The following is a 27,766-nucleotide window of genomic DNA, read 5'->3' on the forward strand; positions in this document are numbered from 1 at the left end:
CTACGGATTTTGGAAAAATGTTGACACATTTCACAAAATAATGGATTTTTTGGGCACTAAGTAACAAAATGGTCCCATTTATCTTTTAAATTCTTTGGCAAAGGCTAATGAACATTTCACAATAACGAAAATAACTTCATTGCTTTTAATTTGTCGTATGGACCGCATTTTACTGCAATACCACCACTATCGGTACTACCACCACTATAGGTACATTTACCCTATAAATTGAAATTCCTACCAAAAACTACAATTAAAATGTTGCTGCTCCTACCGAAATCTTCCAAAATAATCTGGCCACACTGGGTGAGATGCTGGTTTTTTTCCCACCTGGTCTCTTCAATGTACCTTGGTCGCGTTGTAATTTTCCTATAGGGTCACCTTTTTTCCATATACTCTGACTATATAACCCCTGTCTATTTGTTGTCAAGGAATTTTTATGAACCGTGGAGTTTTATCAACCGGGCACGGATGAACAATATATGTGATTACAATTAATTTGATGGTAGTTTTGTGTAGATAAGTCATTTTCATTGTTTGGCTAATGGTAATGTTTTGTTCTGGGAAGTTTTATCACTTCTAATACGATTCGCTAATGTTGCAAGTTTATTTTGAAATCAATTGTTTGGCTATTTTGTTTTTCTATTTAGCTTGTGGCAGGAAATTACAGCCACTGACGCCTTACATGTTGTGTTGGGATTAATGCCTGGCGACGTCGTTTGCATTCAGCTTACAATTCAGACATATTCAGGTAAGCAACATAACAACAAATGCAACGCAGGATAGTTTAGAAAACAAATACGGATTGTCCTTTATTTACTTTTTATGATTGAAGTAGTGTTCATCTGTGAAATTATGAAAGTAATGTAAGCAATTAATGGATATTATCAATGGAATGTTGGACAAAGCATTATTTGCTTTAAAACGCTAATATTTTCTAATAGTCAAAATGACAAAGTGTGTACCTGTGCAGTTTATGGTAGTCGAAGAAGCTGGCTTTACAGGGTTTGATGATTACATAGACAGCGAGTTGTTTTGTTCAGTCGTATTAGAGGGCTTACCAAGTCACTGTCCAATGTTAGCAACAAAATTCATCCCACTTGATGCATTCCGTAATTTAGCGTATGAAACCTCTTTTAGATCATGTCTTAAATCTGATCCGTGTATGAGGATGGGAATTAACTTTTCGATAACAGCTGTGACATTACATTCGAAAATATACAAAGATAGGCTGGTGCAACCGCAAGTAGATATAGGGTTTCCAGTTCAATAAACAACTGTCCGTTAAGTTCCCCTGGGGGCTATTTATTGTTTACATTTTTGATGGCTATCATATATGATAGCCATGGCCCCCAAGGATGTGTTATTGGATATTAAGGGTTTTGAGTCATATAATGGAAAAGTTCAATCGGTTAAGAGAATGTTTCAAACCGGTAGTGGAATCTTGCAAGGATAATGTGGAGGTTTGCAATCATATAATGGAGTGTTGCAACCGAGTTGTGGAATTTTGCAAGCATACTGTGGAGCCGCTGTCAGACTGTGGGTGCCGGTGTTGAAACGTGAAATTCTGAGTTGAGCTAAATACTTGTCATATTGTTGAAGCGGTCTAAGTTTACCGTTTTTGTTTGTTTTTGTTTGTGTTTCCCTAGGGGCCTATCGGTTTTTGTTTATATTTTTGATGAATATTATATGTGATAATCATGGCCCCCAGGGAAGTGCAAACGAATGTAAACAAGAGCAAAATTGTAAGCAATGCGATTATTTTTTGCGAATATGCGGTGGATTAGGTGATTTGTTTTGTTTTGGTTTTGTTGTTTTTTTTTGTCATTTTTGTTTTAAAACAAATTATTTTCATTAATTTTAATCGATTTGAAAGTTAGAAAAACACTCCTGTAAAAAAGATAATTTCGAAGAGTCATATTTGCCAGTATGTGACACGTATGTTAATTAGGGCTTGGTACTTGTTTCGACGCAGCGTATCGCAACGCATTGCGTGACGCACGCTGGTATCTGTTCACTGCGTTCTGCATGGATATGTCAACACATTTTACTAAGAAAAACATCAACAAACAGCAATAATGCTTCTTATTTATAGGTTCTGATGTGATTATAATGTTAAATCACAACTGTAAAATCATTTCCAGTTCTGCTCAAAACAGTGCAAAGCATGTTTTCGCTTTTTTATTGCATATTGCATACTGACCCACACACACCTGTTTTGCAGCAATTACGAAATTCCTTTCTCGACATTTATTTTGTTTTGTTAATAAAATTATTTAGTTGTCCAATTACACACAAAACTGCGCTCGAAACAATTTAACGTGGAAAAATATTGATTTTCACCCGATATGGTTAAACCATTTTGACAGACGCATCACGTCGTGCGTCGAAATAGAAAATTTTCTACTTTGACGCTGCGTCGTGCGTCGTTAACGCATGCGTCTGTCAAATCCCATACATTTTGGCAAAATCGCAACGCATTGCGTCGGAACAAGTACCGCTCTCTTAGTGATGTGCGCGTCGACGTGCACTTGCTGTGTCAGTACCGTGAAAGGTACAAGTACACTGCAAATTTTCTCATCCTGCTTCAGTAAAGTTTTTTACTGAAACGGTTCAGTAATAGAATATTTTACTGATTTTCAGTATGAATGTCATGTTTTTACTGACTTTCAGCAAAACAATTTACTAAATGCATTTCAGTAATACACATTTTACTGAAAATCAGTCAAGTAAGTGTCAAATTACCGTCGTTTCACTGGATATCAGTAAAACAAATTACTGAAAATACAGCAATTCATTCTGTCAAATCGACCTGTCAGTTAGAACATCAAAACAAAACAATGCGGTACCTACTTGCTCGTGATGTACAAAAAGTTGATTTTGTAGGCGCTTACAGGCACCCTGGTGAAATTTCAGGTGATATTTCGGCTTATGAGATTAATTTAAAACAATTGGCAGCCGTGTTCGTGTGTAAAATGTTTGCTACAATCCACTGTGCTTGCTGAAATTGCGTGGTGTCTGTGAGCGCTTACTGAACCATCTACACTTGCGGCGGCATACAGTATAAAACTGTATAAAACAACACGAAACATGTATTAATATGAACTGAGGGATTGGCAATATCTGCGCATCAATAAAAACTCAATTTAAAAGAAGTATTTCGTCATTTTTTAATCGCTACCAACTACTGAAAAATCAGTAATATTAAAATGGCTTTACTGGGATTTCAGTAAACGAGCTGTCATATTGGTGAGCACCGGACATTACTGAATGATTCAGTAAACATTCTTTTTACTTAAAGGATTACTGAAACTTCAGTTAAAAAAAATTCAGTAAAATTTAACTGAAGTTCAGTAAAAAAAGTTTTCTGTGTAGGTTCAGTAGATGCCACGATTCTAAATTGTGTAAGAAACCATAATCGAATTCAAATCGTCGGTGCAGCGGGTGCTCTAGTTAGTCGAAATCAAATCCGAACCGTGGTTGCATCGAGTTCGGTCGGAATCCTCAGTAGGTACAAAAGCTTAAGCGACGATTCCTTGGTGCTACGAGTTCTACGGGTTGGATGCATTGACCAGACCTGACCCGAACAGGCTGCACCAACAGATTGTAGTCACTTAGGGCGGTGGCAACGCTTTTTCGCATGCGATTTTATCGGACGCCCCGTCACATTTTTGTATGGGATTTGACAGATAACGTCGGACGACGAAATCGCACGTCCGACGTTATCTGTCAAATCCCATACAAATCTCGTCCGATAAAATCGCATCCGATGAGCGTTGCCACCGCCGTTATGCATTCTCGCGCTGATACTGATTATGAGGGTCGACCTGAACTCACTGTACTCACGGGTTGGAACAGTTGGACAGCAATTATCCGCAGCACGCGATCTTCGATATACGCGAATTTGCAGTACGCGATTCCTCTAAATTTGACAGCTTCATGTGTTTTATGTAATTATTTTAATTCTTTGAAATATTGTATGCTCTTTTGGATTTCCTTAATGTTCTTAAAGCATTTTGCATTAAATTTGTGCAAAAGATAACTGTTTTACAACAAACAACAATAATGTATAATTCTGTGGCGATATTTTTCAACCCTCGAACCAGTAGTGTAAACTATTTTTCCATAGGAATCCGCTGTACGCGAAAACTCGAGATACGCTATTGTGCTCGGTCCCGTACGATAGCGTATATCGGATAATGACTGTATATCGAGTATCGCGTACTGCGGATAATTGCTGTACTTTATATTTTGTATTAATATTTAACATTTTATTAATGAAAAACATTATAAAATAATAATTTTATAATATTTATCTATTATTATATTGCATAAGTTCATCAATCAGTTTTTGAATTATGAAATCATTACTTAATTGGAAACAAGTTTAAATGATCCTCCAGAGTCCTACATATGGGTGATAGGGTCCTAACGGTCTTGTTTTAATACCTGTATTGTTTGTTTTGATTAAAGCTTTAACATATCGCCGACAGAGCGACTGAATTCGCCAGATTTTAATATAAAAATAAAATGTCAACGTTTCACCAGGCGCTTTAACGTTCACGTTCACTTCGATTGTTAAGCGGCCTTAATGTATAGATTTGTTTTCAAAAAGATGCTGCATTGATAAAAAGCAAAAAGTGTTCACTATAACAAGGCATGTTGACCTTAAGAGCATATTTTAAATAACATTTTCTTTATAGTATTCGGTTTGAAAACATACACTCTTCAAAAAAGTTGCCGAGTCTCGGTTGAAAATAACCGAGATTGGCACAACTGAGATCTTGGTTTAATATGTCAATGACTTGGAATGGAAATTTGGAATGAAATGGCTTGTATAGCAGTTTTCGAGCAGCTATCTAAGTCGGTATAATATACAGGTGGGCTTATCCCAAGGTTTATGAATTTAGAAGGCAAATTTTTATCGCTTCTGTTTCTGAACGAAGATTTTAAAAGTGTTATGAGTATTCGTCAAGCCTCAAGAAAGCATGTTTGAACAAAAGTTTTCACCCATCCTGTCAAAAAGTGATGTTCAAATTTGGGTTTAAAAACATACTATGAGACCACCTGGACTACATACACTTTGATTCTGGATTCCACCACGTGATCTGTTTGATGCACCTTGGGGTAAATGTAAACAACATCGTGTTTTCGAGCAGGTACTCGAATCTAATTCTAGCTTTGAGGCTAGAATAATCTAGACTGAAAATTGCAGGCTAGTTTTTTGTGTGGTTTTGTATGGATTGTTTACATGATTTCAGCCTCCAACTGTCAAACTCCATACAAAAAACAAACTAGAATCGTGAAGGGCCCCAGTATTAGTTTCGTTCAAAAAACGATTATTATACCAATCGGAGCAATAAAGCTTTACCCAAAAAAAATGCTTCATACATGTGTCTACAGCATTTTCGGGGAACCGTCAAATAAAAATTCATGAAAAAAAAGGAAAGTAAGATGTGAACATTTTAACTTAAGCTTCAATGAATCTTCAGGAACCGAGGAATGGTTTTTTTTTTTTTTTTTTTTTTTTTATTCAGGAGTAACGGTCCAAAAAGGCCGTATTGCTTAAGAGTAGAAAATACAAATGTAATTCATGGCGCTACAATCCATATTGGCAGGGAGACATTTCCTTCTCTGAGCCATGGAAGGGCACCTTATCCCGGGTGTACTCGGACGGTTTGGTTTTAATTAATCCAGTCCATGATTTTGCGGTCCTATAAGCGTGGCGAAGGTCTACATCATTCGGGTTTCGAGGTTGTCTATTCCAGTTCAGTGTTCCAAATGGCATTGCGGGGGTCTGTATCGTGTGGATTCCAAGCATTTCGTCGGATCCATCCATCAGAAGCGGTCCGAGTATATTTCCATTTAGTGGCTCAAATGACATTGCGAGGGTCTGTATCGTTGTAGTCCTTTCCTTCAGTGGTCCGAGTGACATGGCGGGGGTCTGTATCGTTCCAATTATCTAGTAAATCCTTGCAAGAACATCGTTCGAGCAAGGATCTTCTGTCTGCCGTCAATGCCGATTACTCAGCCATACGCATTGCACTCATTCATTCTTACATTCATGCATACATTAATCCATCACAAACATACAAGCGATGTACAACATGTAACACATAGACAAACAAGAGGAAATAACATAGGATGCAAGATTGCTGTTGCCAACAATGTTGGTTGGTTCACAGACATTTTGCTTAAGGAAAGTCACACAGTTAAGCCGTTCTCTCTACAGAAATCGAATATGGCCTTCAGGTATTCCCAGTCCGATGCCGCTAATATATCCCGAATCGGAATATCAGTACATTTTCCTAGTCTTTCGACCGCGTCCAGCAAAGCAGGTCGAGCAGACTCGTATTCCACGCAGGACCACAAAATATGATCCATGTCGTGGAATCCAAGCCCGCAGCCACATACCTTGGAGTCGACCAGTCCTATACGCTGGAGATGTGCGCCCAATGCGAAATGATTAGACCTAAGTCTAGACATCATTCGAATGAACGCACGATCGCCAGGGGTGTTATGGAACCAAGGCTTCAAGCTTACACGAGGAGTGATTGTATACAGAAACCTTCCGAGTTCATCCGAGTCCCACAGATTTTGCCAACGTGCCATGCAAAACGCCTGTGGGGCCTGCAAGAACTCATGAGGAAGGATAGGCCTATCAAAGAAAGACCCTTCTGCAGCTCCCCTTTTGGCCAAATGGTCTGCCTGTTCATTTCCTGGTATACCACAATGAGCAGGTAACCATACTAACGATATGCGAAACGACTTTTCAAACAGTGAGCTTAAAACCTTTACAATTTCTTTCACAAAATGTTCTGGGCTCTTAACAGCCTTTACGGATTTTAATGCTTGAATAGCGCTTAAGCTGTCTGAAAAAATTACATATTGATCCGCTGGGCATGCACTTATCAATAATAAGGCATAAAAGATTGCGGCGAGCTCCGCTACATATACTGAGCATGGTTGGCGTAATTTAAAGAATGCTTCGGAGCACGTGTTGTATACACCAAATCCAATGCCCTGCTCTGATGAGGATCCGTCAGTATAAAAATGGTTACTGTTAGCATGGCCATGTTTCTCCACAAATTTGCTGGGAATTGTCATCCGGCGAAGGTTATCGGGGATACCTTTAATTTCCTCCTTCAATGAGGTATCTACAATTAAAATGGAACTGCAGGACTCTGGTAAGCTGGCACTAGTTATACTTTGAGAAGTACTAGGGTGCACCTGTAAGGAAACAAAATCATGATAGACCTTCATGATTTTGCATTTAGAACCTATCTCTTGCAGTGTTTCAAAGTTCTCGATTATCAAAGGATTTGATACTGTAGAGCGGACGAAAAGGCGAAGCGATAGTAGCTCAAAACGTAGCTTTAGCGGCATCACTCCGGACATCACTTCGAGTGACATGTTATGAGTCGACTTCATGCTACCTAGCGCGATTCTAAGACAGCGATACTGAATCCTCTCAAGTCGGATTAAATGCGACTTGGCTGCCCAGTGGAAGCATATGCAACCATACTCCAAGACGGACAGTATCGTAGTCTTATATAGGTTAAGGACGTCTTTGGGGTGTGCACCCCACCAGAGTCCGGTAATCGTTCTGAGAAAATTGATTCTTCTTGTACATTTCTGTACCAGATAGTCAATATGTGTCCTCCATACATTTTTGCTATCAAACCAAACCCCTAGGTATCGAAAAGATCTGGCAATGGATATCTTTTTACCATATAAAAGATATCGACCTTTGGGTCAACCAAATTCAAGCGTCTATTACTCTCAGTGTTGTAAAAGAAAGAGAATATCAGCATTTCCGTTTTCTCTGGAGAAAACTCGATACCTAGGTTTGTGGCCCACACTTCTAAATTGTTGAGTGTGGTTTGCAAAGGACTTTGAAGGTCGGCGATGTTGTTGCTGGCGACTGATACAACACCGTCGTCCGCCAATTGCCTAAGGCTACAGCCAGGTGCAAGGCAAGTATCTATATCGTTGACATAAAAATTGTACAACAAGGGGCTCAAACAGGACCCTTGTGGTAGTCCATAAAAGCTGACTCTCCGAATATTCATGAAGCCATTGTCGAAATTCATTGCCTCTTCCGAAAGGAGGTTGAATAAGACGTTATTCAGTCTTGGGGTTAAGCCCGCAGATTCTAATTTTTGACACAGAACATTGACTGATACTGAGTCAAAAGCCCCCTTGATGTCAAGAAATGCAGATGCCATCATTTCTTTACGAGAATGAGCCATCTCGATTTCGGACACAAGCAGCGCCAAGCAATCGTTGGTACCCTTGCCTTTGCGAAAGCCAAATTGGGTACTTGACAAGAGGCCTTTGGATTCAAGCCAATTGTCCAGTCTAAAAAGAATCATTTTCTCAAATAATTTTCGCAGACAAGATAACATTGCTATCGGTCGATATGAGTTATATTCTGATGCCGGTTTATCAGGTTTCAAAAGGGTGACTACTTTCACTTCTCTCCACTCCAACGGGACGGTGTTAAGCTCCAACATAATGTTGAATAATCTCAACAGCCGTTTCCTCGCCAGATCTGGCAGATTATGGAGCAATTTGTTCCGAATCTGATCCAGTCCTGGAGACGAATTGTTGCTGGAGTACAGAGCAAGCGATAGCTCAACCATTGAGAACGGTGAATCCATTTGCGGATCACTCCCATGAGCACTCTGTTGATATGGTGGTGCTTGAGCGAAATCAGGGCAGACTTTTTGTGCAAATGGCTCTAGCCATGCCCCAGAAACCCTTTCGCTCTCTTTTGTTGCTTTGCTGTTGCGCATCCTTTTCGCCATGCTCTGAAGCTCCGTTAGCGAAGTGGAAGGCTTGAGGTTTTTGACATACCTCGGCCAGTATGACCTTTTTTTTGCTTTAAGCAAGTTTTTGCACCTACGCTCCAGGCCTCTATAATGAACGTATAGACCCATGGAACCGGTGTCTCTATACCTGGCAAAAGCCTTCCGCTTCGCTGAGAATGCCGCTTTACAATCCGCGTCCCACCAAGGAGTGGGTGGTCTTTTAAAAATCCTTGCCTGGGGGGGCAGCCTCGTTTGGGCACCGAGGGCGCACTCGTTTATCGCCATAACGAGATTTGCATACTCCTCATTTACGGAGAAACTGGGTTCTACGCGGATTAGCAAAGCGGTCATTTGGTCGCCGTATTTCGTCCAGTCGATGTTCCTCGTTAAGTCACAATTAGCGGGGACTTGATCGACTGTGCGACTCCTCTTGATAATCGAGATCTTTATTGGCAGATGGTCGCTACCAAGCGGGTCTTGGATTACCTTCCACATAGAATCCAGCCCTAAAGACGACGAACAAAGATAAAGGTCTATTGCGCTGGGTCGTGCCATAGGTGAGGGCACCCTAGTTGCTTCACCAGAGTTTAGAATTGTCAAACTGTGTGTGTCGCAAATATCCCTAATGATTGGTGCACGATTATCGTCATGCGTGCAACCCCAATCTGATCCATGGGCGTTAAAGTCGCCCAGGATGAAAAATGGTTTTGGTAGTACCGTTACTACTGTCTCAAGATCCTTGTTGATCTTCTTTGGATCCAGATTGGCTCCCGGTGGGATATAAATTGAGGCAATAGAAACGTCAAGATCCCCTAGCTTTGCCTGGATCGCGACGTATTGGATTACCTCGGGTGTGGGGAGGGGTATTCTGCTGAAGCTGTGACTGCTACGAATACCAATTAACACTCCCCCACCACGCCTATCGCTAGTTGGGTCATGTCGATCTTGACGAATAATATTATATCCCGGGAAGGTAATATTTTTATCGGGTGAGAGCCAAGTTTCACTTAGGGCAAATGCATTACAATTATATTGCCCTAGTAATACCTTAAAAGAATCTATTTTTCCCAAAAAACTTCTGCAATTCCATTGTAGTATAGTAGTCATTGGAGGCATTAATCATCCAAGCGGACCATCATACTTAGACATGGCCATTTTGATAACCATTGCCTGACCATTCCTCTTAGGAAAGGAAATGCCAGGGGAATCAATCCGGTAAGGGGTTCCGGGAGGTGGAGGGAGTCAAGGAGAGAGTGTAAAATCTCTGTCAGGCTTGGGAGGGATGGCCTGGAGAAAGATCTGGGTTCGCTAGGGAACGCCAGATTGCTGGGATTGGAAGGGTTACGGGAACGTGGATGGGTGCGAGCGTCACGGGGGGGTTTGGAGCCCTGGGGTTGGCGTGGGGTCGCGTTGTCGTGACGTCGAGGTGCCTTTTTGGGTGAAGCTTTAATAATTTTTTTATTGTCTTTTTGTTCGGTACCCGTGTTGTATGCAATCTTTTAACTCCATTTAATGGTGCCAGATTGGGCAACGGTTCATTACCCTCCAATAGGGAAAGGTTATCGAACGGATTCACACTTGAGGTCGACTTCAAAACATCGGCGTACGATCCTCTTGTATTCTGCAAGACGGCCCGCTTGTGTTCTGATTGTTTTTTTCGGTACACAGCACACAACGACATTTCGTGCCATTCCTGCTTGCAGTGAATGCATTTCTGGGTTTCGGCCTTGCATTCGGATGTTGAATGCGATCCCTTGCATTTGCCACACTTCACGGAGTTGTTAAATGTGGGTACCAGGAGAGTAATACGCAACGCGTTGGTTATCGTAGTTCGAGAGAAAAAGAAGGGCCTTTATTATTTCGGCAATTGGCTTATATATGCCACTCACGGTAACTCATGTCTTACTCGGAAATGATCGTATCCGAATCCTAACGAAGAGTGTACTCGAAAATGATCGTATCCGAATCCTAACGGATAGTGTGTCGCACACTATCACAGAGTTTGTGCAGTAAGGCTCTGAATGTCCAATCTGGCTACATTTTGTGCAGCATGCTATTTTTTGCACAAATGGTCGACGGATGGGCACTCTGAGTCCTTCAATGTACAGCGTGTTTGGCAGGACTGTACCCTCGAAGGTGATCCGGAGTGAGGAAGTCTCACGGAACACCTTCTTTCCATCGACCGCACTTGAAGCGTAAAGTTTTTTAACTTCAAGGACCGTATAGGACGGATCGGCCGCAATAGCATTGGCTTGCATCCGGTCTTTTGCGGTGACCCGCAGCTTGTTTGGACGCGGGCGAATAATGTCTAAGACACCAGGATATTTTTTATAAACAGATGCCGTAATTGCTCTTACATCGAGCTGTTTATTTTTCGGCATGAAAAATACATCATGTATCCCGTTATAAGATGCGGGATACGCTCGGAATCTGGGATTCCTCTTCAACGATTGACCCATCAATTGATCACGGGACGTTGAAGGTAAAGGCTCGTTACTAGCCTTTTTTTCGCATTCTGTCCTGGATCAGAACTTTTTCGCTTCACTGTAGTAAAGCCCTCCTCCGATTCATCCATCGGCTCCGCCTCCATGAGAGAGTCGGAGCGAGAGAAAGAAACCCAACTGTGTGACGAGAAAGGATAGGTAAACAAGAGAGGATCACTTACCACAAATAGACACACGAGAGCGAGAGTACACGACGAACGAGCGCTACGCACCTGTCCGACGAATGCGCTCTACACTCACAAACCTACACAACAGTACACACGCAGCGCGTATACACGCGCTGCACACAACTCTACGCACTACACACTGTACGCACTATACACTAAGCACAGATCGCTTTCCGAACGTTCTCGCACGTATTCCCTTGCAGTGCGTATGGTCGAGGTCAGTGGCTTGTTGTCCGGCAAAAAATCCATCCACTTGGAGCGCGTATCGATCACGTCTGATTCGCTTCGTGGTTGGGGACAGAATGACCGAGGAATGGTTATTACAAACAAAAATTCTAAATAAAGCCTAGCACTCAACAATCCTTTCTTGTTTGCGAAGGCAACACAAATGGCGAAAGGAGGCAAGCCTTTACAAAGGCTAACCAAGGAAACTAACGTAATGCCAGGAATCAAGGAACTTAATTAATCAAGGAACTAACGTAATGCCAGTGAACATTTATGAGTACAACACACTTAACAGTTCAAAGGGCATCATAAGATGCCATGCATGTAAAGTCCTATCAGAGTAAGAACTACTGGAAGGTCTTCGACCTCAAAAAGTGACTGATCATGAAACGGAAGGAGCAAAATGGAGAGTTCGTCAACACCCGCACAACCATCATCACTTTTTAACTACAGTGCAGCCCAGAAAAACTGACATACTACTTGGCTACGGCTACTTTATGGAAAGAGTGGATCTTGTCATACCTAATCCGATGAGGTGTGTGACATGTATGCGCTTCGGGCATACAAAAACAAGATGCAATATGGATAAAATGTGTGCTAAATGCAGTGAAAATATCACGAAGTTTGCAACAATTTTCCTTAGAATTAGGAGTAAACCACTCTGTACTTGATAAATATTGGCAGTAGTGCAAACAACCATCATATTGTATAATTAGGAACAGAATGAATTGATTTCAGATAAAAACTTATAACCATAGTGATTCGTAGGATACTATGATAAATGTTATAGTGGACCGTTATTCCTGAAAAAAAAAACATTAATGTTATGTATTTTACAAAATATCAGCATACTATAAACTCATATCACTCCTCCTTAGGCCGATTATTTTGTTATACTCATCAATGGGGCCCTTAACAATTCTATTCAGCTTTTTGTATGGAGTATGACAGTTGGAGGCTGAAATCATGTAAACACTCCATACAAAACCTCACACAAAACTAGCCTGCAATTTTCAGTCTAGATTATTCTAGCCACAGAGCTACAATTAGATTGGAGTACCTGCTCGAAAACACGGTTTTGTTTACAGTTATCCCAAGGTGCATTAAAGAAATCAGGTGATCGAATCTGGAATCAAAGTGTATGTAGTCCAGGTGATCTCATAGCATTTTTTTATAACCAAATTTGAATATCACTTTTTGACAGAACGAGTGAAAACTTTTGCTCCAACGAGCTTTCTGGAGGCTTGACGAATACTCATAACACTTTTAAAATCTTCATTCAGAAGCAGAAGCGATAAAAATCAGCCTTCTAAATTCATACACCTTGGGGTAAGCCCACCTGTATATTATACTCACTTAGATAGCTGCTCGAAAAATGCTATACAATGCAAACAGCTGACAGGCTGAAATTTCAGCCTACAAGCTTCAAACGGAAAGGGCCCCAATGTCATAAAAAAATTGACTGAAACAAAATCCATATCAGCGTCACGTACTCAATTGTGACAAACAGAGGTGATACTCAGAACGGTTGGTGTGACTAATACATACTCATGACGTGTTTGCGACCATCGCTTGGTCAGTCACTATTTCACGACTTTTTTTTTTGCTGTGATAAGTTTTGCAAAATGTCACTGACATAGTCATGACAAATTCCGGCTGGAACAAACCCGCTACGCAAAGCGACAGAAGAAATCATGGAGTTCTGAGAATTTTATCATGCCTTCCTTTTCTCTCCAACGGCAAATTTGTCGAGCAGCTCGTCGAGCTACCCGTCCCTGGCTCCGCCTCATACCACTCGCCTGAGCGCGCTGTCGAAGGTTTGGATGTGTTGGTGCGTCAGACGGCCAATCGCTGTCAGCCGTCGTCCGTGCTTTTTCCCACCATAGCGCTATCTCTTTCTCGCGTGTGGTCAATGCTCATGAGTTGCTGTGGCGCTAAAAAAAGCCGTTAACAAACATTGCGGCGATGAAGTTGCATTTTCACAAATCAAACCAAAAAAGCGCAATAAGTTCAATTGCTGCAATGTAAAAATGACTACGGAATCGCTAGCGCACGATAGAGGGTTTGCTGTGCAACGCGAAGAACCTTAATGCGCATTAACATGTTCAGCCCGGCGCTGATTTTCATCAACATTCCGTTCTGCCGGCATCTAGAACGCAAGCTGATTATGATACCGGCGTCCTGGAAAGTTCACTGGTAGTCCCTGGGACATGTCATCGTGCTGAACGTGTTAAGCATTTAGCATAACTTTGTTACCCTAAGCTTTTGCTTTCGTATGCTGTATATTACATAGATATCCTGAGCCATCTGCGCGTGGGTGTGAGCGTGCGTGTGTGTGCAACACTTTCACCAAATGTGTTTTCTTCCGGCATGTTATGATCCATCGGTCAAAGAAAGGAAGGTGTTCATGAAAGGCGGTAAGACGAATTGAGGCCCCTGTCAATGGTAACTGATGACCAGGAGCAGGGGGTACTGGTAGACAGCTGTTGGAAGATTGAACGGTATACTTAAATTGCCGGCGGATGGGGGGGAGTGGGGGTGGCCATGGGACCCCTACGATCATTGGTCACAGGCCCTAAAATTGTTGTCGCCATTGGGGGATGAGAGGTGCAAATGGTTCTCCAGCCACGGAGCCCTAACGACCATCTTTCCGGGGGCCCTTGTCGTTAATACTCTGTCCACTTGTACACATACGGCATACTACAGCCTAGAGATCATCAGCGACCGCCTAGTCCGCCTACCGTTAGGTCCGCCGCTGGTTCATGACGGTGTTTTTTTATCGTGGAGGTGCATCCTTCCCCCTGCATGCAGCGTATGCATCGAGCAGGAGATAGTGAGGCAGTATGCAAGTTGCACGCTGAATAGGAGCGGGCCTGCGACACCGCCATCATTCCTCACATCTGCATGCCCGTCGTGGGTTCTAACCGCGTATGAACCGTCCGCCGTAGCAAGAGGTGACTCCGGCTACGTGGTACTCAAGTCCTGAAAAGGCCGGCATGATCGCGTAGACCATTACGCCAATAATAATAATTATAATAATAAGAAGAACTTAGCATAGCAGTCCACACTCGGGGAAGGTTTTTGTTTTCACTTTGGTGCTGCCGGGTCTACCGCTGTGGCGCGACAAATCAACGGAATGCAATCGACCAAAACATGAACCTACCGATCCGAACTCATTCCAAGGTATTGCCGGCAATCGGCGTCATGATAACGACTACAAACCAACAAGCCATCAGATTCTGGACGGGCAGGTGCAGCACCATACGCGCACCGTAATAAACAAATCCAGAATCCCCCTTTATATGGATTCAATTCAACTTTTGTTTCCACTTGCGCCCGCTAGCAGAATGGGAAAGAAATTTGCTACATGCACGTTTGTTTCGATCGTGTGCCTTTTTAACACCCCCAACAGCAGAACCGATTGCAAAGATGGTGGTGACATTCCAATGGTTGTGTTGTCTCTCAGGTAGCGAAATCGAAAATGCATGGACTTTGTAGCCGCAGCGGATGAAAATGTACCCATTAGAATCAAATAGTTTTGGAGTTTCCAAACGCACGCACACACACAAACACGCGCGCGCAAACTCTCTCACACACACACACACACACACACACACACACACACATGCTCGCAAGCACGCACGCACACACGCACGCACACATGCACGTACGCGTGCACGCGGGCACGCACCCGCGAAAGCGCGAACGCAAGCACGCATCCACGAAATCGCGAACGCAAGCACGCACCCACGAAAGCGCGAACGCAAGCACGCATCCCCCACCAGAACCCCCCCCCCCTCCCCACACGAGCGAGCACGGCTACCTTATCGGTAGAACGGCTTGTTCAGCTATCTTGTAGCGCATCCTCATCCAAAGCGCCTGGCGGGGTGGGGGATCGCGACATGATAGAGTGAACGGTCACTTTCCCCGCGCTGTGTGTGTGTGTGTGTCGTGACCCGAAAACTCGAGACAGATTTCGGCACATTTAAAAAATTATATTTTATTGCCACTATACATCGTGCTACATGATGCTTAGAAGGTCGTTGAAGCATCAAACATGTTCAAATAAAAAAAAAATTAGATAAGTGTTAGACGTTCTCCTACGCTTGTTTTAAATAGGCTTCTTCACCCTCAACTGGCAGAGGCATCGAATGGTCTCATCAGCAGCGGCACGAAATAAAATAAACCATCAATACACCGATAACACTTTGAATCCCAATCCAGCTTCTCCCACAGCGTCTCAAGGCCACACACAAATTAATAAATGCTAACACCCACCAATAACAACAATACACAACCGCAATGCACATATGAGTATCAACGCAAACACCGCAACAGCCAATCAGCTAGCGGCGGAAGGCACGGGCAGAAGCACAAGTAAGGCAAGGCAGGCCAGCGCAGGCTTTGGTACATTTCCTGCGCAGGAAACTGCTCGAATTTGCGCAGCGGGAAATCATCTCAGCGTCACGAGCTCTACTGTAATCAAAGTGAGTTCATTATACAGGTGGGCTTTCCCGAACAATTTGATAGCCGTGCTGTAGAAAAATGAAAACGAAATAACAGGAGGGGATTCGATCATTTGTTGATGTATGCGTGTGAATTCCAATGGCTGTTTTGGTTGATGTGTCGTAGTGTAGGTGAAAAACTACGTATCACAATCGAATCCCCTCCTATCATTCGTTCGTCCAATATGGCCTTCCCGCCAAACCTATAAGCCCACCTAGTCCCTATACCCACTTTGACTGTAATGATCAGAGGCGAGCCTCAAACAGTTGGTGCGACCATCACATGCTTGGTGACACTGTGTGCAACCAACTCTTGGTCAATCACTTGGTCGCGACATTTTCAGTCGGTGATCATCGCGATGGTCACGGGAGATATGCGGTGCGTGCGAGTGGTTCCAAGAAACAAAATGAGCATGTTTTCTTGCTCTGTTTGACCCGACAGATAATCAAAACAGATAGAGGGAGAAAGCATGCTCATTTTGTTGCTAGAGCCCACGCGCCAAGTGTATTTCAAGAATGTCGTGATTATCGCCGACAACAATGGCGTGACCAAGTGAGTGACCAAAAGTTGGGTGCTAAACTAAATGTCACCAAGCGTGTGATTGATTCTCCAACTGTTTGAGTATAGTCACTGATCGTCTCAGTTGTGTACGTGATCTGATTTGAGCTTCGTTGCAGTCATGAGTGTTGATGACTGAAACAGAGATTTGACAGCACTGTTCATAGCCAGAAAAAATCAAGATTATGGTTGCGCCGGCATTAAGCTAAGCTTGTTAGTCAGAGTATCGTGTTGGACTCAAGAATTCACAGTCGTGTTCAGCATGTCATGGCGCACTTTTACTGACTATCAGCAATGAGCATCAAGCTACCACGGATATGTTCAATGTTTTCGTTGGTGAAAATCTCGTGATCCTCATGCCATTTTGCCGCGCTGTATACAGTCTTCCCCGAGTTACGCAAATAATGTATCCAGGAGACATTCGTGTAACTCGGCTTTTGGGGAAAGTCGAATATCACGTTTTGCAGCCAAACACTTAATTGGTAATTTAATTCAATTCTTGTAGAAAATTAGGTTATTTGTGTCTTGTTAGTTATTTAAAATTTTGGGACAATTTATTTTTCATTTGACAATTGGAGAAAATTGTACTGATTTGACATATGAACTGTCAAACATAAACATTCGCGTAAGGTCGCATTCGTCGCATGCGATTTTATCGCACGTGCTGTCAAACGCTTTTTCGATTCTTATTGCGATTATTTGATGATATTAATAGTTTAACCGTATTGTCTACGACCAAAAAACTATACGTAACCGTACAACCGCCTACCCGGGTGGGCCATACATTTAGTATGGAAGAATCATGTTTTTCGTTGTTAAAAGCGTATATCTTTTGAATCACAATAATGTTGGATAACATATCGTAGCAAAATTAGAATTGTAAAAACTCTATCAAGATTTGTTTCAATCAAAAATATGTTGTAACACCATAACCGGCCAGGCCGCATGTTTTGAGTGGATTTTTATGTCTTTTTCTTTTCTCTGAAACGTTGTATTGCAGTTTTATTGCTTGTAACATCATTCTTCCATACAAAATGTATGGCCTACCCGGGAAGGCGGTTATATGGTTACGTGGAGTTTTTGGTCGTACACAAGACTGTTAACCGTCATGTGTACGACCGCCTACCCGGGTAAGTTTCGCATCTTTATTCCAAAATAACTTTGGATTAAAAAATCATATTGACTTAAAATTTTAAAAATGCCGCAGAAAAGATGTTTTCTACTCGTGTGCAATAAATAAAAATATCAAAAATGGTATGGTTGGTATCATTTTAAAAGAGGTGATTTCAGTGTTCATTTTAATATATTGATACACTGTAATACAACATTTGAAAGAAAAGAAAAAGACATAAGCTTCCTCTCAAAACATGCGGCAAGGCCGGTTGGGTAGTTGGAGTTACAGCACATTTTTGATTGAAAAAAATATTGATAGGAGTTTTAAAATTCTAATTTTACAACGATGTGTTATAATACATAATTGTGATCCTACAAGACAATTTTCATTCAAATCTAATAAGTAATTTAAAAGATATACGCTTTTAACCACGAAAAACATCATTGCTCCATACAACATGTATGGCCGCCTACCCGGGCATGCGGTTGTACATTTAAAGGGTATATAAACTTAAATAATTTAAAAAAATATTTAAACATTTTTGATATTTTTTGTTTTGCTCTTGGGTAGAAAACACTTTTTCTGAGGCATTTTTAAAATATGATGTCGATACGATTTTTTTAATCCAAAGTTATTTTGGAATAAAGATGCGAAACTTAGGCCCGTGTCTGTGCTCCATCGGATGCGATGTTATCGGAAGGCCTGTCAAAATTTTATATGGAATTTGACAGATAACGTCGGACGTGCGATTTTTGTCGTACGACGGAATAAAAAAAAAATTGATTTCGTCGGACGCCGCATCCGATTTTATCTGTCAAACTAAATGTGTGGTGTTTTGTAGGAACAATCTCAACTTAATTTTTCATAATCGTTATAGTATTAAAATCATCCAAATAATCACAATATTATACGAAAAAAGCGTTTGACAGCACGTGCGATAAAATCGCATGCGATGGAGCACAGACACGGACCTTACCCGGGTATGCGGTTGTACACTTGACGGTTAAAAGAATCGTTTTGCCATTATCGTCTCTTATGTTGCCTGGGTTACCTTTTGAGATCGATAGGATCTAATCACTCATTATCTTTTTTGCTGCTTGGGGATCCTTCTGCGGGCGCACAGGATTTCTTTTTTTTTCTGCTCTTCCATGTCGGAATCAAGGTGGATTAAAAATATCAGGTGGTGGATAAGGGCCTTTGGGGGGTCGCCATAGTTGAGAGACTTTACGTCATTTTAAAACCGTTAACCATAGGTTTCCGCATACAAAGCTTAACAAATAGAACAGATTTCTTTGTTATTATGTTGATTTTTGTATGTCTATTGATTTTATCGAAAAAATGAGATATATTAACAAAAGATTTGATGATTTGTTTATGCACGAAATTTAAAATCATGTGACTAAGAGTTCTTATCTCACGTTAATTGTCCATGCGGCTCGTAGATAATGAGGAATTATTGTGAAAATTGAAAAAATAATGATTTCTTAGTTTTTATCATCACAAATGTCGAAAACACAATGAAGTATAGAATAAATTCACGGAATAACATAAAATAACTTACTTTGATCTATGTTTTCATGTTAAATAAGAACTCGAAAAGTCCAAAATATATTTGTAAATAATATTTAATCGAAAAAATTGGGTAGATAAATTATATGAACAAATTTAATAAATGTAAACAAAGTTTGAATCCTGGGGACCTTACGTCAAGTGACGAATTGTCAAAATGCACTAGAGTCCACCACCTGATATTTTTAAATCCACCTTGGTCGGAATCAAAATTTCGGCTCTATGGCAGGTGACATATTAACGCCCACGTCCTGCCCACGTCCACGGTTGTCTTCGAGTAAAACCGAGGAAAGTTACCTTTATTGTGCAATAAGAACGAAAGAAATGGAGTACAGGCGGTCCCCGAGATACACGTTACACCTGTGGACATAAGAATAGGAACTTTTTTTCTGACCGAGAGAGATAGTTCTTTTCATTAATTTTTGGTAGCCCTGAAAAGAGCTGATTAAGTGGTGGTTGGGAGGAGGTGTTGCGGTGTTCCACAGAGCGAAAACACATTCTAACGGTCAATGTGTTGACCATTATTGTCTTTCACTGCTTGGCAGCGAGTAGCCATATCGCGGATGAGCTTCTGGCATGTTTCTGGAGGTATGCGTTTCCACAATTCCTCGTAGCGTTTCCATAGCACATCAGCTAAGGATGCATGCTGGTTCTAGAGCTTGTCCGTAAGAATTGACCACAGATTTTCAATCGGATTGAGGTCAGGACTCAACGCAAGCCACGGTAGAACTACCACATCCTGGTTTGCCAAATAACATCTAACTGTTCGCGATGTGTGCTTTGAGTCGTTATCATGCTGAAAGATGTAATGCTCTTCGTCGCCGAATGCTTTTGTCGAGCGTATGGCAACATCTTACGAAGTATTTTTCTGTACCCTTCCGAGTTCAGCGTCCCGATGATACGGACCAAAGGACCCGGGCCGTGCCAGGAGAAGCAACCCCACACCATTACGTGGCCGCCTCCGTGACTAAGGGTTTTTATCGTGTTTTTCGGATAATACGCCTCATTGGGAAGGCGCCAGACGTATTTTATGCCGTCCGAACCATCCAGATTGATTCTGGACTCATCCGAAAAAATTATTTTGCTCCACCAAAAGATGGATGCAGCTAAATGCTCTTCGGCAAACCGAATGCGCGCTTCTACGTGGTGCGGCATTAGCTTACGAACCTTTCGTGGTTTCCGGGCACGGAACCCAGCGTTGTGTAAACGGCGAGACACCGTTTTCGCCGAAACTTGCAAACCAAGCTCCTGCTTGATACGAGCGCAAGTTTTGAAAGGGTCCGCCCTGATCTTTTCAACAATCTGCGCGTCAACGTTAACCGTTGTTTTTCGCGGACGACCTGTCGATTTACCCGTAGCCTCGCTACGAATGGCGTTGTCCACAAACGTCCGCGAACGGCCGAACGCCTTGCAGATTGTCTTTATTGGAACGTTCTCACGAAACAGCCCCTGAATGTGTTTCCGCTCCTCTGATGTGCAGTGCTTACCGCGACCCATGATGATTTTGTGGAATTTTTTAACAGCAACCTTACACCTTGACCACTGACTGAAGAATGAAATGCAAAGCTATTTGGCTCTCCTTTTATACTGCCGCGACACGTCATCGGCACTCGTAACTCAGGTTAGTAGCGCACCAAAAATGGGAGTATGAAAGGCAAAAATCGGTGATTTCAACTTCAGTACGTTTCGCACTCTTGCCGATGACACATCTAGCGCATGCATTAAGCCAACAACAAAAAAACACACAATTTTTTTCCTATTTTTATATCCAGCGGTGTACCTCTTATACGCGGATTCGGAGATACGCGGTTTTCCAAATTTGACAGTGTTGACGCTTCGCTCGGATGTCAAATGATAACTTGACGAAAGTGAGTTTCGTCAAGTGAGAATGAGCACGGTAGGAAATGATGAGTAGCGGGTGAGTTGCCACTCGCGTGAGTGGCAATCATAGAAAAATTATAAATAGGGCAACATAATGAATACACTTTCTCTTGCACTTTGGAAATTCAACACACAGCGGTAAATATTCAGCCCACGCAAAATCATATCCGAAACGTTCGCGAATGTTCAGACAGTTATTTGAACAAATTGTACTGTTTTGACACATCCATTGTGAAATACCAAATAATTTCCGTATTGATCGAATGTAAAATACCATTTCAAAAGGTTTAAAACTGTCCAATCTAGTAGAAACATATCAAATAATTAATTTTTTGGCTAAAACCAACCCCTACTTGCAAAATTACACGAAGATTAGTGATATTTTGGATGAAAATTACGAGATTCGACATACGCGGAATTTTGAGATACGCGGTATTTTGCGGCCGTTTTCGGTCCCCATTAACCGTGTATCTCGGGGACCGCCTGTAATTAAACCGAAGACACTATCTCACTCACTCCACCTGTCCATAAGCGCAGCAAAATTCTCAACCGCATTGATCAACAAGAATCTCTGTTAAAAACGTTATCTGGACGTGGGAGACGTGCCCACAGCACGTCCAGGCATTTCTCAATTTTTGTATGACTGCGGTTGAGCTTCGTGTGTTTTGGGCAGGCCGTGGACGGTCATGTGCCACCTGTCTATCTCTATCATGGGAGAGCTCCAAAAACAACGGTTTGTAAGGACAAGGGTTTCGCTTACCTGAATACACACTTGACGAGTAAAAAAACACTTCCCAACGGTCACCAGCACTAAGAGATCCGCTGTGTTAGAAGCTGATTTGCAAGCTGAGTTGGCGAAATAATTCAGCACCCGAAGTAACCCGAAGCCGAAGCGAGCCCGAACGGAAGTCGGCACGAACATTCGTTTAAATAGCTCCCTCCCCCTTTTCGCAGATTTTATTTCTGAAATGATACAGTGCGAGCCATTATACCAACATGATTTGATTTATTGAATATTTTACTAACATACAATACGTACACAATAATCACTGCACTTAATTCTAAATTAACGCACATAATTAAAAAAAAACTTATTACGCTAGCACAGTGATAAAATCCCAAAATCAGCACAGCGTTTTCTGCTTCTCATCGCTGTTGCGCCTACACTGTACGGGCCAAATACACCAACACTTGTGTCGTAGTGTCGTAGTGTCGTAGTCAAAGGTCTTGTTGTCTCCGTTCGCGTGAATCACACATCAAATGGAAGAAAAATGATATTAATTATGAGGGGGAATGTTGGCTGATCATTTGAATTAATTTTACTTACCTCAAATTAGTATCACCGTGGACAACAGAAAACTACCTGCACTAGAACAGAGCGCTGGTGTGGCCAAATGTGTGCATGTGTGTACTTGCTCTACTTAAGTCCGGTATCGTACCAGATTTCGTGTGTCGCCAAGTGCGTGCGTGTGTGTTATTGTCACAGCACATTCTTTCAACATTTTTTCAATCTTTCGATTGTGCCACTCGATTTCGTTCTTGGTCTGATTTTGGCAGCACACGAGGGGGTTCGGTTTCAACTTCCAACAACAATAACCACACGAGGGGGCTGTGGATACTCACGAAGGGAGAATCACTCAAATTAAAGCGAGAGACAGATAGAAAAAGCGAAAGGTCATTGTAAAATATTCGGCTTTTGGCAGCTGGGTACAAACTTAAACGACCCGTTAAACATTGCGAGGGTTGCGAAAGGTACATATCATCTGCTCGAAATCTTATGGTATTTGAAAACAATAGCCCGCATCGCGTATAAATGAACCCTTTTTAACAATAGTTTAAAGTTCATTTTGGTTTAACCGAGTTCATTTGTTGTTCCTGTTAAAATAAACGACCGTCAAAACAGTTAACGACTGCTCGATATCGCATATAGGCAAACACTGGGAAAAAAATCGAGCAGTATAATTAAACGACTGTTAATTTGCATCGCATACGCTCTTGACAGTCGTTTGTTTAACGGCGGCATAGGACCAGTCGTTAAAATTAACAGATGAACTCAATTCGTTTGCGATGCCAAATTCTAGCAATTTTTAACGACTGTTAATTTTAAACCATTTCTTTCGCGATGCCAGCTAATGTTTGTTTTTTATTAATATATTTTTATTTGCGGTGTTGTTCGTCGAAAAGATCACTTTATCAATTTTTGTGGATTTTTGCAAAATAATATGTCGAAATTCAGGTGTTCTGTTTGCTAAAAATCGCACTTTATACCTGCTCTCGGGGTGCTATAATTATAACTGCTAAAACGAGGGGCGAAAAAAACTTCCTAGAGTCGCATGCTCTTTAATGCGAGGGCTCTGGGGCTGTGAACTTGTATGGCGTGCGAGTCCTCGCGCGCCCTCGCAAATCGCTGTCAATTGCATGGCGGGGAACGACCGATCGGGACACAGCGCCGTTTTCGTACGCATTTGTTGTGTCTTAAGGTTTTCACTTAATACTTTAGCGCCACACTATTGAGACGTACAATAATAAATAAAACATAATTGACACACACAGTAAACACTTTAAACAACGACCACAAGACTATCGTAACACAAGTGCAGTGGCCGCGCAGCAGTCGCACCGAGCGTCCCTGCCGAGAGCTCCTGCTCGATCGGTTCGCTAACATACTCTAATCGTGCGGCGCTCGGCACACACTAAGCCTTGCGCTGCTTAGGGTGCGACAGTGTGCGTGACACCCTGTCGTCCTCCTGGACGTTGACCGGTGCCAGCGCAACTGCCACGACAAGTCCAGGGGTCGGCACGGTTGTCCACAACAGCATTGGTATCGCACACGATCGGAACACTAACACAACATGCGTTATCGATACGTATAACGCAGAAAGACAAACAGGCCTATTATTTTACTCGAATGACATTCGATTCTGTCGGAAGCACTCGAGTCGAGCGGGAGAAAAAATGGTATCGTTTTCGCCATTCGAATCGATGAAGGTTTCGTGACATTTTTGTTCTAGCATCTGTGTGTTCGACAGTTGGACGAAGCTACCGGCGGTCGGAGTGAGTGTAAACAAACGGATTTAGCACTTCTTTAAAATAATTTTTCCCATCATTTAATGAAAATGGGGTAAATAAGAGTGATGAGAGTAATAATAAACTTATGTTAAAATTAATTACAGGCGGTCACCGAGATACACGATTCATGGGGACCGAAAACGGCCGCAAGATACTGCGTATCTCGAATTTCCGCGTAAGAATCTCGTGATTTCTAGTTAAACTATCAATAATTTTCGTGTAATTTTGCAAGAAGGGGGCGGTTTTAGTCACTTTATTTATATTTTGATATGATCTTCTTCTTCTTTGGCACAACAACCGCTGTCGGTCAAGGCCTGCCTGTACCCACTTGTGGGCTTGGCTTTCAGTGACTTATTGTTACCATAGCAGGATAGTCAGTCCTACGTATGGAGACGCGGTCTATTTGGGACTTGAACCCATGACGGGCATGTTGTTACATCGTACGAGTTGACGACTGTACCACCAGACCGGACCATTTTGATATGATACTGACTGAATATAACAGTTTTAAACCTTTTGAAATAGTTTTTAATATTCGATCAAAACGGAAATTATTCGGCAATTTACAATGGATATGTTAAATCAGTACAATTTGCGCAAAAAATGTCAAATTTGGAAAACCGCTTATCTCCGAATCCGCGTATAAGAGGTACCGTGTATCTCGGGGACCGCCTGTGCACACTAGTCATGGGCAAAACGATTCTTTTCACCGAACGCGAACGAACTAGTTCGCTCACCAAAAAGAACCGAACGCGAACGAAGATTCTTTCGTTCTTTGTTTCATGGGGTTGTTATTCACAAAAAACGCTCGTTATCTTTTTCATTTACCCACCATAGACGCATACTGTAGCCAAAGAAGTACTCATTCAAAACCGACCAAAAACTAGTATGTAAAAAACTAATACGAGCAAAAATGTCTCCTGCATATATTGTACCCCATGCCTTATACACACTCAAGGATTTTATTAAAAAAACTACTTAAATATGGATCAACATGATGAGCGCAATCAATTCAGTTCAGTTCATTCGCGAACAATGACTAATCCATTTGAACGGGCTCGATCTATTGAATTGTATAGGTATAATTTCCATACCAACAGAACACAGATCGAACACAAATGAGCCAGTTCGAACGCGTTCGATGTATTCAGTTGTGTAGGTACGATTTATACACCAACAGAACACAGATCGAACACCAGTTCGAACGCGTTCGAAGAATTCAGTTGTGTAGGTACGATTTACATACCAACAGAACACAGATCGAGCACTAACGGATCAGATCGAACGCGTTCGATGAATTCAGTTGTGTAGGTACGATTTACACACCAACAGAACACAGATCGGACACAAATGAGCCAGTTCGAACGCGTTCGATGAATTCAGTCGTATAGATACGATTTCCACACCAACAGCACACGTATCGAACACTGCTGGACAAATTCGACGGCGTTCGATGAATTGAGTTGTATGGGTACGATTTCAACACCAAAAGGGTACATTTTGATCTCTGACGACCCGTTCGCACGGTGCGAGAAAGAGCGAGAATGCAATATGATTTTGCACGTTTCATTACCACATTTATGTGTGCCGTCGAACACTGAACGGAACATTCGAACGCGTTCGGTGTAGTCAGTTTCTTCCAAAAGTCCTGGTCGTTCTTTTTGTTAAGAACCTCGTTCGTTCGTGCACTTTACCGAACTGTTCGAACGGTGCGATTCTCGTTCATTTTACACATGCCTAGTGCACACGTAGACCATGGCTTAAATAATCTATGTAGTTAAATTTCCGCGTTCCCGACAACTTAAGCTTGAGCAGCAACAATAATATAGTATTGTATCTTCGTGTTTTCTTTATGTATTTTTTTCAGGGATTTATGGGCATTCGTTGCATTCGCTAAACATGACATGTGTTTTTAGATTATCTTAAATAATTTTACCATTATTTTACTAATATATATATATATATATATATATATATATATATATATATATATATATATATATATATATATATATATATATATATATATATATATATATATATATATATATATATATATATATATATATATATGTATATTTTTTTTTCTATTTTTTCCAGGGATATATTAGCATTCGTGCTAAATAGAACAACGTTATTGGAAAGCAAACATTACCCTGCGTCACTCAACATGTCTTCTCCAAGTGCAGGCAAACGCCGTATGGACACAGATGTCATCAAATTGATAGAAAGTAAACACGAAGTCACTATTCTTGGTGGTTTGAATGAATTTTGTGTAAAATTTTTTGGTCCACGAGGCACGCCATACGAAGGAGGCGTATGGAAAGTACGTGTTCATTTACCGGAACATTACCCGTTTAAATCACCAAGCATCGGATTTATCAACAAAATCTACCACCCAAATATTGACGAAGTATCAGGAACAGTTTGTCTGGACGTTATCAATCAAGCTTGGACAGCATTATATGATTTGTCCAATATTTTTGAGTCGTTCTTACCCCAACTACTTACGTATCCTAATCCAGTAGACCCTCTGAACGGTGATGCAGCTGCAATGTACCTGCATAAACCTGAAGAATATCGCAAGAAAGTAGCTGATTATGTCAGAAGATACGCTACTGAAGAAGCTTTGCGGGAACAAGATCCAACAGAAAGTTCTGATAGTGAAAGCAGCATGTCTGACTTCAGCGAAGACGAGGCACAGGATATGGAGTTATAACGTCGGCTATCATTACACAGAGCTAGTAGAAGTGTTAGTAATGTAATTTTCCTTAAAAATCAACTATTATTCATGTTTTTGGAATCTGTCACTTGTTAGCTATGCGAGGTACATTACATATTAGCAAGGTTATTATTTTCTCGATCATAATAATTTTTCTGTGAAGATTAGAAATAAAATTTCAAAACTATTCTTTCATAGTAGCGTTCATTAGTTCTTAAATTTAGTTACGTGTGTGAAAAACTTAATTAAAAATAGTAAAAAGAGTATATTTCTAACCGGCTTTATCGCGCTGCATTTCAGCTGTTTTCTATGAAAGAAACATTCTCCAATCCGTCATCAAGACGCACTCATGAACAGTACTAAAAGCCGTTTCAAATTGAGCACGATCAAAGCACAAGTGCGACTGCAAACACGATTCGACACCCATTTTGATACGTGCAATTGCGCTCAATTTGGGTGCAATAGTTTTTAACACTATTTGCAATTGAAATATTCTTGGTGAGAAATAAAAAAAAAATCAAATTAAAAATAATGCGTAAAATTAAAAAAAGGATGAAATTGTTTCAATTAATTTATCATCAAATTATGCGTAACAAAAAATGTTGGTTTTATATTTTACTACACGGTTGCGCTTCGAT

At 41.4% G+C, this 27,766-nt stretch overlaps 1 protein-coding gene across 2 annotated transcripts; it reads left to right on the plus strand.

Annotated features, from left to right (window-relative positions):
* The first annotated feature begins 451 nt into the window (after positions 1 to 451).
* On the plus strand, positions 452 to 27,412 carry LOC120906204 (ubiquitin-conjugating enzyme E2 H). 2 transcript variants are annotated; one of them, XM_040317709.1, is made up of 4 exons: positions 452 to 547; positions 651 to 751; positions 17,774 to 17,903; positions 26,507 to 27,412. In XM_040317709.1, the coding sequence occupies exons 2-4, from the start codon at positions 703 to 705 to the stop codon at positions 27,123 to 27,125; spliced, it is 798 nt and encodes a 265-aa protein (XP_040173643.1). In that variant the 5' UTR covers positions 452 to 547; positions 651 to 702; the 3' UTR covers positions 27,126 to 27,412. The 2 variants fall into 2 exon arrangements, with proteins under 2 accessions (XP_040173643.1, XP_040173644.1); XM_040317710.1 differs by lacking the exons at positions 452 to 547; positions 17,774 to 17,903 and having other exon boundaries at positions 650 to 751.
* The last annotated feature ends 354 nt before the right edge of the window (positions 27,413 to 27,766 follow it).

The sequence above is a fragment of the Anopheles arabiensis genome, chromosome X (genome assembly GCF_016920715.1).
Source record: "Anopheles arabiensis isolate DONGOLA chromosome X, AaraD3, whole genome shotgun sequence".
In the NCBI taxonomy this organism is placed as follows: domain Eukaryota; kingdom Metazoa; phylum Arthropoda; class Insecta; order Diptera; family Culicidae; genus Anopheles; species Anopheles arabiensis.